The sequence below is a fragment of the Natator depressus genome, chromosome 14, assembly GCF_965152275.1.
Source record: "Natator depressus isolate rNatDep1 chromosome 14, rNatDep2.hap1, whole genome shotgun sequence".
In the NCBI taxonomy this organism is placed as follows: domain Eukaryota; kingdom Metazoa; phylum Chordata; order Testudines; family Cheloniidae; genus Natator; species Natator depressus.
This window is the reverse complement of record NC_134247.1, coordinates 9,168,865-9,186,238: the sequence shown is the minus strand read 5'-3', so window position 1 is coordinate 9,186,238 and position 17,374 is coordinate 9,168,865. Positions and strand designations below refer to the sequence as shown.

The 17,374-nt window shown below is 36.5% G+C and overlaps 1 protein-coding gene across 4 annotated transcripts in view; it reads left to right on the top strand.

Moving 5' to 3' along the window:
* The window catches only part of RHOT1 (ras homolog family member T1), a 47,586-nt gene extending 35,513 nt beyond the window's left edge, over window positions 1–12,073 (top strand). For 2 of the 4 annotated variants that reach the window (XM_074971926.1, XM_074971927.1), the window contains exons 18-21: window positions 76–278; window positions 2,318–2,440; window positions 9,296–9,439; window positions 10,956–12,073. In XM_074971926.1, coding sequence (XP_074828027.1) covers window positions 76–278; window positions 2,318–2,440; window positions 9,296–9,439; window positions 10,956–11,073 — 588 coding nt within the window. In that variant the 3' untranslated portion in view covers window positions 11,074–12,073. The remainder of the gene's footprint in view (window positions 1–75; window positions 279–2,317; window positions 2,441–9,295; window positions 9,440–10,955) is intronic. The other 2 variants (XM_074971928.1, XM_074971929.1) reach the window with 2 other exon arrangements.
* The last annotated feature ends 5,301 nt before the right edge of the window (window positions 12,074–17,374 follow it).

Genomic DNA, 17,374 nt, shown 5'->3' with positions numbered 1-17,374 from the left:
ATAATAATAGGCTATTCCAAGTTGTTTGAACACATGAACTCCTGTTTGTCTCAATATTTTTCTTTAAATTTGCAGCAACACTTCGTGGACAGCAAAATACCTTGCTTAGTGGTAGCTGCAAAGTCAGACCTACATGAAGTTAAACAAGAATATAGCATTTCCCCTGCTGACTTCTGCAAGAAACACAAAATGCCTCCACCGCAAGCCTTTACTTGTAACACTGTTGATATACCGAGTAAGGATATCTTTGTTAAACTGACAACAATGGCCATGTATCCGTAAGTAGTCAAGCATCATAGTTTTCATACTGCATGGATCATGACAACACTGCATGCCATTCTTAACCAAGAGGATGGAACTCTCTGCCTCATTTAAGTTGTTTAGCAACAGAGAGAGGTGCTAGTGATATCAGTGATTTAGAAGGTTCCATTAATCCAATAGATACAGAGTTCTGTTCTCTTCATGTGTGCATACATAACTCATTGCTGTTAATCATTGTCAGTGGGGAACTGTGAGCATATGCAGCAGAGACTAGACTCCCATATGTCATAACTACTAGTGTAGTGAGTTTATTAATGTAATAATAATTAATATAATGAATCATTGTTTCAAAATGTCTTAACAGTAACAGAGAGTGCAATTAAGATATAATATTTCATATACATATATGCGCCTGAGTTTCAAAGGTACTGAGCACCCACAGTTCCCACTGACTTAAAACTAAATTGCAGGTGCTCAGCACTTTTGAGTCCATGTTTAGATATAGAATTCTGGACAGTAGTGGTGGCTTTTGAATGGCTGTTAGTGATATGCCCCTGTCGTATTATATCCAGTAGATGCATGAGAGAGCCATAACATAAACAAGTGCCTTTCTGGGAGATTACTTTAAGACTGAAAGTCACTGAGAGTACAGTCATGTACCGCATAACTAGGAAAGTGACATCTAGGATTTTTCTGTTTTCTTACATACAAAATGGTAATCAGTATTTGATGAACTGATACAACGTTGTTCACATTTTATAACACTTAGCAATAAGATGCAATCCATGTTCTACTAAAATGGTAAAATCATAGCATATTTGTAGCAATTATTTTAGGTATATAGAAATGTATCTTAAATATTCACCGAATTACACATTCACAGTATGCCCTATTTGTTGTTTAAAGCAATGAAAGAAACCACTGAGATGAATGACCCAGTACTGCTTGGTAATATTTTCAAGTCATAGTCATAAACAAATAAAATTGACTTACCTGACAATTATTGCAATTCAGATCCATAGACAGTTATGATTCATAACATTACTTAGTGTACAATAATTCCCTAGAAATGCACTGAGGTTTCATTGGTTAATAATGCCTATGTAGGACATGTAATTAATAATGTTTGTGACTTAGTTTCACAAATCTATTAGCTATTACATATTTTATATGGTGCCCAAATATCTATATTTGTCAGACTTCAGATTTAATATATTTAAAATTACATTACTTCTCACTAAGCATCTCACTCTGTTGCTAAGCATACTTTACATCCCTCTTTAGTTGGTAGGTGGAGCTTTATGTATTGTGGTGAACTAGATATACATTATTAAATAACAGATGGATTCTAGTATGACAGCTGGCATTGGCTTTAAATTAAAGAGAAGTAATGTCATCTTCAGCCAGAAATCTAGATTTTAATAATAGGATCTCTTGAATTAGATCAGTAAGGTTTCTGTTTTGTTTTTTACTTTTGGTTTATTCGTTAGTGCTGGAATATTAGCACATTTAAAACTGTGTGTGGCATTGAGTATTCGTTTGTCTTAGAAATATCCCTTATTCCTCCCTGGTTTTCAAGCATGTGTATATTAGTTTGGGGGGGAGGGAAGGGGAATGGAAAAATTGGTTATTTGTGTCACTTTATAAAGTAAAATGTGTTCTGTTACTGAGTGATAGAAAATGTGGCTTCTTCAATTTTCCTTTACTTTGATTGAGAAGAGGGTGTTATCTATTGCTGTGCAGACACATTCCATTCAACCTTTATGATACTTTGTTCCTGAAGACAGATATAACAAACATTTTTATTAATGTTTGTGTTTTCCAGTTTTTATCTGTGTAGGAGGAGGCGTTTGCCAGTGTGTCATCTAGACTTAAAACATCTAGCCCTGGAATTCTGCACAGCTTTAGTCTACCCTTGCCTCCCCGGCTGACCTTTCTTTTCCTCTTTCAAATGTAACTAATTTATTCCTAAATCTCTTGGTTTTGGCACAGCCCTAATGTGTGCCTGATTTAATGAGCAAGATCTCAACTTGTGTCCTTCTGTGTGTTTTTGCAGCCATGCCCGATTACGCTGTATGTGCGCCTGCAACAGGTGTACATTTTGCATCTGTCAGAACTTCCTCAACTCAGACTTGCTGCAATCTGTAAAGAACAAACTCTTCACTGCAGTTCTTAACAGGTCCTTAACTTTATTTACTAGGTACCAGGCGTGCTTTTAAAATACTAAAAAAAAAAAAAAAAAAAAGGCAATTGGTAACTTTATATGATGCAGATTTTCACTCCATATCCACCAGACAGATGCTTCTCTTAATATTTGCAGTAAAATGAGTCAAGTTTTATGACCTCTTTAACTTAAAAGTATAGTTGATCACTGAGGCCTTAATCTAATAGTAATGTATTGAAGCATTGCCAACTTGATGCTCAACTCAGCCAATTAGGCGATAGGTCTAATTCTTCAATATTTTGCTATCTTTTTAGGTAGATAGTCGAGAATGAAAAATTAACAATGTTTTAAAATCTGTTTAGTACTAGAATAATATATAAAACACCTGTGTAGTATCAATGAGATCTGTATCTTTCTTAGACATGAATTTTAGAAATCCACTTTATTTAAGTATTGTTGCAGGCAAAAGTAAGGCTTATGTAGAGCAGTACTATTCAGTGTAATTATGTTTATAATACAATTCATACCACTTAACTTTGTGGGAGTTAATACAAAACACATTTTACTAATCTTCAGTTTGTACAGATTAGTGGATATGATGTGAAGAAATCTGCAGCTTTAACTGCCAGCTACTCTTGAACAAAACACAACCTGCTTATACACTTTAAGAAAATTAGCCACTGTAGAAAATTTTTAACCACCCAAACATCAAGTATTTTGGAAAAAATAATTGATAAATGAACATTAAAATATTTTTGATAATTTTCATAATTGAAAACAGTGCTGCATCTTGTCTTACTTGTATTGCAGGCTGTGTTGGTTAAACCCCTGTCTTTGATACACACACAAATTACTAACAGCTGAAATTCTGTCATCTTGGCCCAGCAAATGAATGGGAGTTCAAACCGAACAATAATTCTGTAGTGCAGTGGCTCCATGTTCCGTATTTTTCTTGGAGTGACAGATGGTTGTGATATGCATCTTGGAAGGTCAGGATTAGAATGCATTCTTGTATATCCTGAAAGTCTTGTGTTGCATGTTTTGTGTGATACCTTTTGTTTGTTTCAGATCATTATAGTCATAAAACAGAGTAGGCATCATCTTTATATGCAGGCTGTATGTATACAAGGGCTCTGATGGTATTTCTGATTTGTGTGCAGAGAGTATGGAGAGAGTTTTAGTGAAATGTATCTTTTCGAGTTCAGTGCACAACTAATAACAGTACAATGTGAATTTATAGAAGAGAAACCTTTTAGCTCAGAAAATTAAGATTGTCGACTTAGAAATGACAATGAAACATTTGACGCTATTCATTCGTGTTGCATCTTTTCTACATAAATTGTCCCTCATAAAGACCCCTTGAAACTTGTCCCCACTCATTTATTCAAACCCAGCCATGCAGCCAATTTAACACACTTGAAAATCTCAGAAAACAGCAACTGTTCAAACTCCTCAGTAGGAAGGCTGAGAGTGCCCCAAGGGGATGGGGGAGTCACATAATCCATACCCAATTCCCCTTTCAAAATGGCCATGGATAGTTATCCCTGTTTCTTAGCTGTATGCTGCTTCTTCCCCTTGCTGCTCTCCTATTTGAGAATCCTCCATCAGATCCCTTACTAGATTGATCCAAGATAATAGTGGAGACTTTGGCTGACATGCTGTCCTCTGTTGGCCAGTCTTGCAGTGCAGTCACCCCCAGTCCTTGACACTGTACGGTTGGGAATCACAAGCACCAGAATATGCCACCTTCTCTGTGACAGGTTCATAATTTGGAGGAGGAGGAGAAATCATGGGAGAGCTTCTGCCCTGACCATGTTGGAAAAAAGTTTGCTTTCTATGATCTGTTGTATTGGTCATTTACTTAAAGCGAATTGTCTTTACTCTAGGTGTCCAGCCCACCAATATGTTTATCTAACCAGCTCCCCTCCTTTCTAGCTCTTCCTTTTCCTCTCACAGCATTTCCTTACCGAACCCCTAAAGATTATGGGATACGTAGTTTCACACCATCTCTCCACACTTCAGTAGAGTGAACTGAGTAGTGTGTATGTAAGTAAATGTATTTTAAAGAAAAATAGAACCGATGAAGTGAGCTGTAGCTCACGAAAGCTTATGCTCAAATAAATTTGTTAGTCTCTAAGGTGCCACAGGTACTCCTTTTCTTTTTGCGAATACAGACTAACATGGCTGCTACTCTGAAACTAAGATGTTTGTTCATTCTCATAAATATTGTTTCATAAAATGAAAGCAGAGATTAACCTTTAATTATAGACTAACAAGGAGAGCCATTGGAGGTGCTTTTCTGGTTTAACAGAATAGGTAGATTTAAAGAACATTTTCACAGGGGAAACAAGGTATTTAAAGAAAGAGAGATGATGAGGGAACATTATTTGATGTCGATTTAGTGTCTGTAAAACACAGCCTCAACAGAAAATGCATTTGAATTAAGAAGTTTTTAAAATGCAATTGTTATGCCTTGTATGGTTTTCTCTGCTTGCTTCTACAGCTGCTTACCCCTAAGTCAGAAAGTCAGGCAAAACATTACTTAACTAGGAAGCAAGGAGACCTGTCTGAGTGGAGAAGCTAATGTCATGATCTCCCTCCCACCCTGAAATATTAACCCTCTAGATAGCAGAGGAATGCATGATTAGTCTGTAAACTGAAATGCATTTAGATTTAATGCCTAATTGCTATTGTTAGCAGGTGTTGCTAGTTAGTGTTTATATATAATCATGATGACAAAAATATTATTTTGTAATCATTTTTAATATTCCAAACCCAGCAGTTAACACAATAGCAGTGATTTTGTGCAAATGAAAAATCATGCATCCACCTACATTCAATGTCTCTTGTGTCTGACCCTCTTCACGGATTCTTTTGGGATTTCCTAGTTTAGCAGAAAAACAGAGTGAGAGAAATGTGGAAGTTTATCCATTTAATGTATCTGTTATGGAGGAGCAGGATTGTTGGTTTGAACTACCCAGGATCCTTGTTCATAGATTCCACTAGGAAGATGGCACTGCATTCTAAACACTGCAGATTGCATGCGTGAGAGAAAGCACTTGTTCGTATGTTGTTGTATTTTTATATTTTTAATTTGTTCTTTCCTTTAGGTGTTCATTTTCATTTGTCTGGCTGGCATTCACTCTCCTTTTACTACATTATTTTACCTCTTTTTAAAAACGTTTTTCTGTGTAATTCTAACCCTTTTTTAACCATCAACTTGGGGGGGGTTGTGTTTTTTTTTGTTTGTTTGTTTTTGTTTTTTACTATACTGCATCTATTTGGAATGTTCAATGAGATTTTTTTTTTCTTTCTGCTTTGTTGGTTTTAAATCATTCATTCATCTTGTTTCTCTTATACAATAGCTGCATTTTACTCTGGCAGTTGAGTTTATGGTTAAAAACAAGATGTTTGTATTGATTCTTATGCATGAGAATGATGATGGTTCCATCAGGGAGATTTTTTCGGTTAAGTTTAATTCTTAGATTCTGAAATTGAAATAGTGGAAATAAGAGTGGGGTTTTATTTAACATTTTTTTAAAAAAACCTTGCACATAAAAACATGATTATTTCAACAGTTTTAGGATTTGTTCCTACAGTTTCAGTTGCCTATAAAACCCTCCTTCTGTGAAACCCAATCTGGAAAAAAGCACTATTTACTAACTGTAATAGAGAAAAGAGTAGTTCTCTGAATCCAGTATAAGTGTTTAGACTTTATGGTGTAGTGCACTTACATTTTTAGGGAATATGTTCTTACAGCCTTCCAAAATCACCATAAAAATCTGTTAAATTATACAGGCAAAGAAAAAAATGTATTCACTTCTACCATGATGATGATGATGAAAATTAATGCTCTTTTATTGACCATTTCCTACCACTCATTACTGGCTATAGCCAAGCAGAATTTAGCAAAGCTATGCTAATGCACTGTTTTACAAATGGAGTATCTTGAACTGGCTTTTTACATTGTCACAGGCATTGTGTGTGCACTGAAATGCACTTGTTGCTTTTCATATTTTAGATGGCTAATGGGGAAAAAATTCTAATATCCAGAATGTGTTTACAACATAGAAAATTACGTGCCTAAATGTAATATTTAAATGAAAGCTGCAGCAACTTGCATGTATACTTAGTGTGTTTTTATTTTAAATTCAGTTGCTTAACAACTTGTGGCTAAAACATATTGTTTGTCAAAGTAAACTGCTGTTGCTTGCTGTTTGTTAATTTATTATTTATCATTTGGTGTGAGTATCCATATGGCTGGTCCATTTCCATCATGACAAGGTGGTGTTGACCTCATCTGCTACTCTTTTTGTATGCTTTGCCAGTTAGCATGTGGATAATTTTTGGAGATTTTTTTATAACTAATATTATCTTCCCAAATTTGGGGTTCTTCTGCTACTAATGTTGACTTAAAAGCTTGTCCACATTGGCCGACAGTTCAATCGGTTCCCAGGTGTAATTAATAGGCATGCTCAGTTAATATCTTGCTTACTGTGTGATGCTAACTTCTTGTGAGTTGTTAAAGTCTGTTAAAAGAAACACTGTTCTAGACTGCAACATATGTCACTAAAATAGCAGGTGATAAAACAGCTACTTGCCTCAATGTTTTAGGGCAATTTGAAGCAAAGTTCTGTGCTTTTCCTTTCCAAATTATTTTTAAACCTGGGTTCTGTTTCTAAATATAATGTGGAGCAAATGTGTCTAACATAGAAATCTTATTTTGAAAGCTTAATAAACTACAGGAAGTTGACGAGCTAAATCTTATTACTAGAGGGCAAGATCTCATAAAACTCTGCATCAGTTTCTAGTTCTAATTTAGGATCATCTTTGTCTTCTTGTTTAAGATAAGAAAAGGAGTACTTGTGGCATCCGATGAAGCGAGCTGTAGCTCACAAAAGCTTATGCTCAAATAAATTTGTTAGTCTCTAAGGTGCCACAAGTACTCCTTTTCTTTTTGAGGATACAGACTAACACGGCTGCTACTCTGAAACTTGTTTAAGATAGGGACCAAATTCTTCCCTCATTTGGAGTTAGTGGAAGTATCTATTATTGGCTAACCTGACACTAGTATAATAGCTTCTGACATACCATTCATATATTATAGATTCCTAATCTCTCACACGTCATTTTAAAATTTTGAAATATTATTTTAATATATTTGGTTTGCCTGTGTATTTGAGATCAGAAGAAACTCCTAAACTGTGAAAGCTTTCTTTGATACTGTTATGGAAGCTGTAGAGTTTGGGACAAAATTTCATGTGGTATAACCACATTAAAGTTGAACCACATGGAAAACTTCCCCTTTTTGTTATTTGGGGTTATTTTAATAAGAGATGTGAGTATGGCATTGAGTTGTGGAAAGATTCCATTTGCTGTGTACACCGATTGCTATGAAACATTTATAAGTAAAGGCTGGGACTTTCAAAGGAGCCCAAAAGAACTGGATACCCAAGTCCCACTGAATTTTGGTTGGTTCTGGACTCCTAACTCCCTTGGAAGAATTTCTGCCAAAAAGTACAGGGCATGATCCAGTGCTCATTGACGTCAATAGAAGGACTCCTATTGGTTTCAGCGGATGAGGGCTTGGGCCTTAGAGTTTGGTCAGGTTAATTTAGTTAAAGGAAAAGCTGCTTTACCCTGAGCCTTAGATTAAATGGAGAAAAAAATTCTATGCTGTGAGTGAGTCATTAAATTCTCTGATGCTTTGACATGGGAATAGGATTTTGGCATGATCATGAGACTACCTTAGTTGCTTTTAAAGGTACATGATATCTTTTAGCCATGCTCAAGGACTTCCTTATGTAATGCTTGTTAATATTCACATGTGCAGAAATGTTGTAAAAGGCCAAACTATAGACTGGAAATAGTAGTAAATACTGACTTGAACGATAGATGGAGCTTCAGTAGACAAGTTGAGATGCATCTAAATTAAACAAGTATAGAGTCACACTTTTAAACTGATGCATTTAAAATATATATGTAAATATTGTGTCAGACAATTTCACATTTTTTTGAGCTGTTAATTATATCAAAAATATACACCCTTCAAAGTTTGTCAGTATATACACACGCTGTTCTATATTTTAAGGAGTTTTGAAACTGAGGTTTTAGTGTACATATTTACTCTACAAAAATATTTTAAAGTTACATTTTCTTAAAGTACAGACTTGACCCAACAATAGTAAAGGAAATCCATCAGAAGTAGAGCTAATACTCCTGTGTTAACACAGCCTGTTTTGCTGAAGTACTGCAATTAGGGTATGTTTTCATTACAGAAAGGTGTTCTTAACTTAGGTTAGCTAATTTGGGTTAAAATAGCAGTGAAGACATAGCAGCTTGGCCAATAACACAGGTTAGCAATTTGAGTTCAACCCCAGGATCCCTTATAGGTTTAACTCAAGCTGCTAACCTGAGTTAAAAGATGAGTTCCTATGTCTTTGCTACTATTTTAGCTTGAGTTAGCTAACCTGAGTTAAGAGCATACCTTTTTTAAATGTGTGTAGTGAAGACATACTTGTAGTGTACAGTGTAAGGTGTACTGCAGTATCCTGGGGTAAAATAAAAGTCAAGAAGCATGGGTTTCCAGCTTTTTTAGCAGCTTCCTTGCTCTTGTTGATTATTGCTACAGCCTCCTAGGTCTTTAAGCATGCTCTTTTTTTGTATTTAATTTAGTTACCTAGTTAGCCATTGAACAAATTCCTACTTTTATATGTTAAGTTTTTAACAACTGCACAAGAGCAAAGAATTAGATGAAAACAAATGAGCAGCTGAATATAACTTGTGTGAGTTGTAAGTGTGGCATACATTGAGTCACTTCCTGTTTTGAACCATGCTATGAACTGCAAACTGTGCATGTGTGTAAAAAAGGTTAAGACTCCATATAGATGAGTTGGGTGCCATGCTGTTAGCAGACGAGGAGAGCAGTATTATTCATCAGGTGCACGCCGTCAGCTCCGTAGAAGATTCCATCTTCATGGAGTCATCTCTTGATCCACATTTACTTGAAGACAGGTAACGATATCCTAAATGGGGTGATCTTGCCATTTTTCGCCTTTAAAAAAACAACCAAACTACTTGACATCTAGTTCAGAGATATTTCTTAGAAACTAGTTGTGGGAACTAATGCTTGCAAGAAACCATGAGTTTGGTCTGTTTCAAGATCATAATCTCACAGGGAACTTTTGAGTAAGAATAGGAATTTGGAGAGCAGACGTGAGTGGTTGTTCATATGCTGCATTTCACTTCAGTAGAAATAAACAGAAGAGCCTGTGTCTGTTCTGCAGTGTGTGATACCCTAGTGCGCAAATTTATATGTACAATAAGTGTTTATATACAGGACATATTATTACTATAAATGTTTGCTAAACAATATTTTACACTGGTTTGTATGTTGTGGTAACAACAACTACACAATCCATGTTTTATAAAGCAGCATGATAGTTCTGTAATTCACATTGTATAGTCACCTAACTCTGTTTTGCACATGGTATATGCACAGAATATCTGTATACTCCTTGTGCTGTAACTGCTTTTAAAGCTTCCAACCAATAACCCATTATTTTCAATATAGTTATACAAATATATAAGATATATAAACTCAGCTATATTATGTGGGTTCTCTAAATCACCTCTATACCAATCAGTTTGAAACTTGGTGTGCTTTAAATTAAGGTTATTGTAATAACTTTTAACGCTTTATCTACTGCTTTATGGTAAGCTGTCATACTTGAGACTATTTTGAAGATGGCTAGCAGTGTTTAACTGAGCATGCTCACAAACTTTATTTGTGGTATCTGGGAGATGTGGCTCATTGGCTGTATCTATCTTGTCATGAATAATGTGGCTTTTTATGTCATCCAACCACTTTCATCCTATTGTTACATTGGTTTTTTTTCTGTTCATGTCACTGTCACTGCCTGTTCCACTAGCATGTCATTCTCTTAACAGTTTTCAATTTAGTATTGTGATGAACAGTTACCTGTTGCTCTTTTTGTGATTATATATTGGGGAGGGATTTGCAAATTGTCATTGATGTGGTTCTAGCTTTTGGAGAAGTATTACTTGTCACTTGTCAGTTAACTGCTTGCAAGACAGCACTTTAAATAACTGGTAATACAACATTGCTTGGAAGGTTTAATTCTGAAAAGCAGAAATATGTAAATTGAGGCCTTTAAAAATATTATCTTACTAGTATTTCACTGTGCTGGGATATTTGCTCACTCTGGATGTGCAATTAATTATTTGTAGCTGCTTTCCCTTAGGAAGTAATTTTTGCTGCTGTCAAATAAGTCAGTTCCGCCCTCCGCCCATTCACAGTTGACTAATGACTTGATCCTGCAGCATCAGGTCCTAAGCCTTTAAGAGAAGTATAAATGCTTGCATTGATTAAAACTTTGTAACCCTAGTGGTGTGCTGCTTAAGCGTGACAAGTATTAATAATAATTTTCCAAAAGCAGATTATTTGACATAACAAAGTGCCTGACATTCCTGTCATGAAATTAATTATCTTTATCTTTTTAAACTGCAGGCATGTGACACAAGCAGACCTCAAAAGTTCCACATTTTGGCTTCGAGCAAGTTTTGGTGCTACAGTCTTTGCAGTTTTGGGTTTTGCCATGTACAGAGCATTATTAAAGCAGCGATGATCTGAAAAGCAGTACCTGGCTCCTACCAAATAAAAATTTAAAAAAATTATGTACATTCTGAATGCTTTAAATTCTGCTAGAAATATTTATATATGCAGAGTTACTTTATTAATATTTGTAATTCGTGCATAAGATTCTTTTAAATGAAAGCTATAACTACAGTATTGCATAATGTGTGGAAAAAATTGCATTGTAACAGCCAACTAAAATGGCCTAATTTGTGAGGCTAAAAGGGAATGTTGTAAATAATCTGTACATATTAAGGCAGTAAGACATTGCTTCCCAAAAAGTTATTAGAAATACTGTTCTTAGATGTTTCAGCATAGTGAGAGTGTATAATTGGAATTCATTTTCAGTAGAGTAGGGTTCAACTCAAGGATCATACTTGTTCATGGATTACTTATTTATTTCAAATGCATCTGAAGTTTATTTTTGGGACTACAGGCTATACAAGGCGGAATATGTGGCTTTCTTTTTCTTTTTTAACTGAAGAACCAACCAATTTATCCACTGAACTATATTTTAAGGAAAAAGTCACTGTGGCAGATGTGGTCTAATGATTTTGTATGTTACATGACCTCTGACGTGTTTAACTGTCTGAGAGTCCTCTTTTAAAAGAAAAAAGTAAACTTTAAAAACTGCCAGACAGACTTCATATGCTTTGTGTAATTCTGTGTTGCTTCACTTTCCACTATGTTTTATAGCCCTTTCAGATCAGATGGAAAACAATTTGTATATTATAAATGTTTATAATTCAAAAAGTGTTGCTGTTTAATTCCTCACGATAAATCATTCTTGTAAAAGCTGTGTGTAGGGTAGAACTACAATAGTACACCGTGCTTACTCTACTTTAATGTGTATTAGTTGCATGGTTCACAGTGGGTTATATACCTGGTTAGAATTACCTTTAGACAGCACCTTTTTTAATGGATCAGCTAATCTAATGAATATAAAATCCTCATGACAAACCTATTTTTTCCATTGCGGCCTTTTCAAGTATTTCAATAAATAACTGTGTACTGTGCTTTGTCTTGATATCTTTATTTTTTAATTAAAGGTATTGTTGATTGTAAAAACCTGCTCTTCATCACATAGAATACTGTAGCAGCCCTTAAGCTGTCAAGATGTAAATGTCTTGGATACATTGATTCTTCTGGTTTATACTGTGACTCCGTTGACTTCAATGGAGTTACTCCTGATTTTCACCAGAGGAAGACAGGGTTGGGTACCAAGCTCCACTGAAACAAGGGAATACATTGCCAATTCAAACTTTCTCCATCACTAACCATATTCTAATGCATTTTGATCCAATGGGGAAATGAAGAGGTTTTTCTCAAGATTATGTACTCTAAGGAGAGTAATTGCAATAAACACCTATTGTTGTCCAAAAGTTACATTAAAAAGTTCCAGTTTATAGCTGGCTGGTTTTTGCAGGACCTACTATTGGCTGGTTCTAGAGGGATGCATTAATATGCTGAGCCCAGTGAAAAGAGAGTTATTTTCAGGCTTTTCGTTTTGTATTGTATTTCCTTGTGTTATAAGCTGGGTAAAACCTTGTGATGGGTTGTGTTCAAACCTCGTTCAAACTGATGTGTGAACATGCCCTTCACTTAAGATAGTTGTAAGAAATACTTAAGGGCCACACCTGAAGGAAGGCCTAATAGAATCTGCTCAGAAACTAGCCCAGGTGGGCAGGAGGTTCCATTAGATCCTGTGGCTAGAGGTGTAAAAGATGACACAAACTGAGTACAGACAAGAACACAGAGAGAGGCTCAGGCAGAGGAAAAGTAAGAAAGTCAAGCAATAGCCTCTGTGAGCACAGTACCCTGTGAAAAGCTGGAGAGAGCACATTTGGATCTGTTGGCTAAAGAAGGTTGGTGCTGGAAGCTTAGAAACTCCTCCTTTTGTTTTTGGTTCCTCCTGTGTTTGAAGGAGCAGGACTTTGTACGTTCCTTGGAAGTAAACAAGACTGCATCAAACAAAATACTAGACTCCATCAATTTCTGCTTCCAGCTGGAACATCCCTAATAGCCCTGAAGCTTGACTAACCACTTGGGTAGAAAAGAGGCAACACTGGTAACAGTGGGATCTAGTTTCATAGGAGAGGAATTGTAAGCTGGTGTTCCTGTTGACCCCAAATGGAGCAAGGGATGGTGATGCTTGCAGAAATCAAAGATGGACAAAAGTAATGTCAAACAAGACCTGGAAGGTTCACAAAAAGCAACGAAAGCAGCATGAGGAGGAGTCCCAGGAAGGGGTTGAGGGTTGACTTGCAGACAGAAGTCAAATCTCTGTTGGAGCGAGAGCTACAATGTTTCTAGACAGTTTGGGAAGCCCAATTGAAAAGTTTGGGGGCTGGAATGATAAGACAAATCAAAGAGGTGACAGCAACCTGACTGCTATAGACCAGAAGTTTTTCCCATGAAATAGTGGAAGGCAGGCAAGTTTTAGCCAGTTTGGAATTTGCTAACAGAGATGAGCTGCAGCAGAGAAATCATGTGTTTACTGGCATGTGCAAAAGAGAGTCGGGGAGGAAGTGGGAAGCTTATAAAACTGATTAAAAGCATAATAGCTGTCTGCTACACTGTGACCTCGCCAGAGAAGAGAGGTGGTGGAGAGAGAAGTTAAATGAGGAAGTTCACCTGCTCTACTCAACAGCAGAATACTGAAAAGCTGCTGGCCCGGAGAATTTTATTACAATGGCTGTTGAAGCTGATTTGATTTTTGAAAGCTTCTTGAAGAAAAGAAAAGATAAAATGGTTAGTGTTCTTCCTGGATAGATGCATGGTTTGGGGTATAAAATCTTCCATGGGAAAGGTAGTCACTAGAAATCTAGTTAAAGTCCTGTTTGGTCTCTAATCCAAAACAAAGAAGTTAAATGTATAATTAAAGGGAATGTGTTTTTAGGCTCTTAATTTCTGTGATTATACAATAAGAAGTTAGAAATGTCTTTGCCTGTGTGACATGTCAAAATTGACCATAAAAGGATTAAAAATGTCTTGTTTTGACATTTGATTATAAATGTTTGGTAGAAAAGTAAAATGATTCTTCTGCAGTTTTAAACAATTTCTTTTGCCTTTTTTACTGTGTGCTCGCTACTGTGTAGCCTGCATATTAATACAAAAATACGTAAAATTACAATATTTATTTAGGGAATATATTTCAGTATTTATTGCTAATTCAAAGGACATAATTTTTTTTTAAATCTGAAAGTGTTACTGCTGTCCCATTCTTTCAAGCATTTACTGTTTAAAGTTACGCATCTCTTTAAATGTTTGTAGGATGGGAAGCTAGGGTCTGCACCTTGTAAAAGTGCTGTCATTGCTTAAGTCAGTTTTAGTATAAATATTTAAGCAATGTATTTAGTACACAGTAAATCAATTTACATCAAAATATTGCTTTCATAGCAATAATGGGCTTTAATTTCTTCAACGTGTAATGGATTGACATTTCATCAAAATATTTGTAAAGGGAGTGGATATTTGCACTGTTGCTAAGAATGCCTAGAACAAAGTCTGGTGTGTACATTTCTAACTTCCCTTTTTATTCCAGCTGATTTAATCACAGCAGGAGTGGGAAGATTCTGTGTAGCTCTGACAGCTTCCTTATTTTACCACTTAAAAAAAACCCAACAGATTGCTGAGATAATGAAAGCCGGGAAAAGTGAAACTGAATAGATTTTTATCTACATTCTCATTCAATTTAACAAAGAACATGGATTTGTCTGACTACAATTTAGAATATATGTGATAGCCTTATGAATATGGCCTCAATTCAAAGCAATTAAGCACATGCTTAAATCCCACTGATGTTCAGAGTGGTAGTGTGCACAAAGTATATATGAAAGTTAAACGCATGCTTAAGTGCTTTGCTGAATAGGGATGGATTTCAGCATGTATTAAATCAGGGTCTGTATTCTGTATCAACATCTAATTTGTATTCAGTGCCTGCTGTTTTTATTCTGGTTTTTAGGGTAGCATAGCTGTCTCTCTTGTTTTGACTCTTCCACTCCTTCCAAAGAAGTCAGAAGAGATCTGGTAAAGGTTCTCTACTAGCTGCTAAATGGAATAGGTTTCAATTTGTAGTGTGTAAATACATTCCCAGATGTCCATATTCAATTCTGCACAGAGATAGTGGGAGATGGTGCTTTGTATAATCCATCCTTGACCCATTTTAAGTTATGGAGCAGCATTAATGTGCTCTTAGGAGTGTCTAGTCTAATACTTCTTGCTCGGTAGGGAATGGAAATAGGGCTCAGTGGCTAGAATCCTGGACCCTGGGTTCTATTCCTTGGTGGCCACTGACTTTTTGAATGACCATGAGCAACACTTAATCTCTGTGCCTTCGTTCATCCATCTGTATATCTCTCTCTGAGATACTGAGGCTTCATCTTTGTAAAGTGCTTTGAGATCTTCTACTAGAGCATATCCAAGTGTAAAGTTGTTTTTTCACTGGAATTCCATGGGACGAAGATGAAAGGGGAGTAGTGATGGCCCAAAAGGTTCTAGATGTCTGACTTCCGAAAGACCTTGGTGCCCAACAGTTCCCATTCAGACACCTAAATGAAGTGGTCTTAGAAAGTGCTCTGCTCCCATGAGTCTCAGTGGGAGCTACTTCGTTCTAAGCACTCCAGAAAATCTGGCCAGTCATTTGTAGGTGGCCATATAACTCCACACCATGCTAATTTAGGCTAGCAGTTCTGTACATAACTAGACCTTGTTCCCATGTATGTGACAGTGGATTAATTTTGATGTCTATTTTAAGGGAGTATGCAAAAAAAATCTGCCATTGGGGGAGTCTGCCAATGTGTAGGAAAGATGAAAAATAATGTTCTTTGAATTATTTTTCGAAGGTCACTAGTAATCTAAGATGATGCACCTTCTACAAATGCTCACACGGGGCTTTTTTTGACAGAGGAACTGGATGGAAAAGGATTCAGAGCAGCAACCTATAGGTGGGAAAGTCTCCATAGGCTCATCCCAGCCAGTGCAACCAGCCAGTCTCCACATAAATCAAACGTGTACGTTTACTGGGGACAGGGTCTCTGTTCATCTCCTGGTGCCATACACTGTAGGTTTAGCCAAAACAACATATTTAACTGGTTTGTATCTTTGTTAAATAAGTCACATACATTTTTGGGGAAGTTGGTATAGTTCCATTTTCATTCACTTCCTTTACAAAAGCCCTTCTCAGTTTGCTACCAACATGGTCCATTCAGTTTTAATAAGGCAAGACCTTAAACTATATGTAAAGGAACGTAGGCTGGGGCTATCAAAGGGACTGTGAGAGTTCTGCACCCAACCTCTATTAAATGTCAATGGGAGTTGGGAACTTAACTCCCGTAAACATTTGGCTTCTAAGAGAATGGCATGTGTGTGCATGTGCATGTATCTATATGCAATAACTACTTTTTCACCTCTACAATTACTTTCATCTGTAAATCTAAAGGCACTTTACACATTAAGCGTCATACCACCCATTTTACAGCTGGGAAAACTAAGGCCCGGAGTGCCCACAGTCACATAGTGAGTTGGTGGCAAAGTCTGCAATACATGAGAGAATCAACACCACTGATTTACATCTTGTTTTTTCTAACACTTGTTGTTTAAATAGAAATTTACATGGGCAAAGTATTGGTTTCGACTTCACAATACCACCCTCGACTTCTTTACAAAGAAACGTGGAGATACAGTAGGTGTATAAATGATTTACTTTTTCCATCTTTGATAGCCTGGATATTTTTTCCTATTGATAACTGGTATGGTGATGTTTTGCAGTTATGCCTCCGTGGACGCTACTCCATATACATAGTAAGTAAAACCTGTGATCAGACACATTTCAAGCTGTTTTAGAGAGACTCTCAGAAGTGCTTCTTGTGTTTGTATTTGCACTGAGAGGAATCTTCCTATGATCAGCTGGCTGAGGATTTCCTTTATAACCAAGGTGATATTTTCTACATCCAATTTCATGTTTAAAGGCAGTAGTGAGGCTCTGTAACTTTTGGAGAATCAGAGTTCAGCACTCTGGAGCTGAGAGTGCTATAGATGGCACATGCTTCTCTACAGATGCTGCATCTCACCTTGCTTTTCATTGACCCTCCTGGATCATGCAAGAGTAGCCTTGGCCAGCCGGAGAGCAAACTGCAGTTAGCCATCCTAGACTGGAAGGATAGTTGGTATCACATGAAACTTCAGGACTTCCTCCTTACAGTCCTACCAAATACAGGGCCCAGTGCTGCAAGCCCTCGACACCTACTGAATTCCACACCAGAAGAGCTGTCAGGATTGGACCCACACAGAAT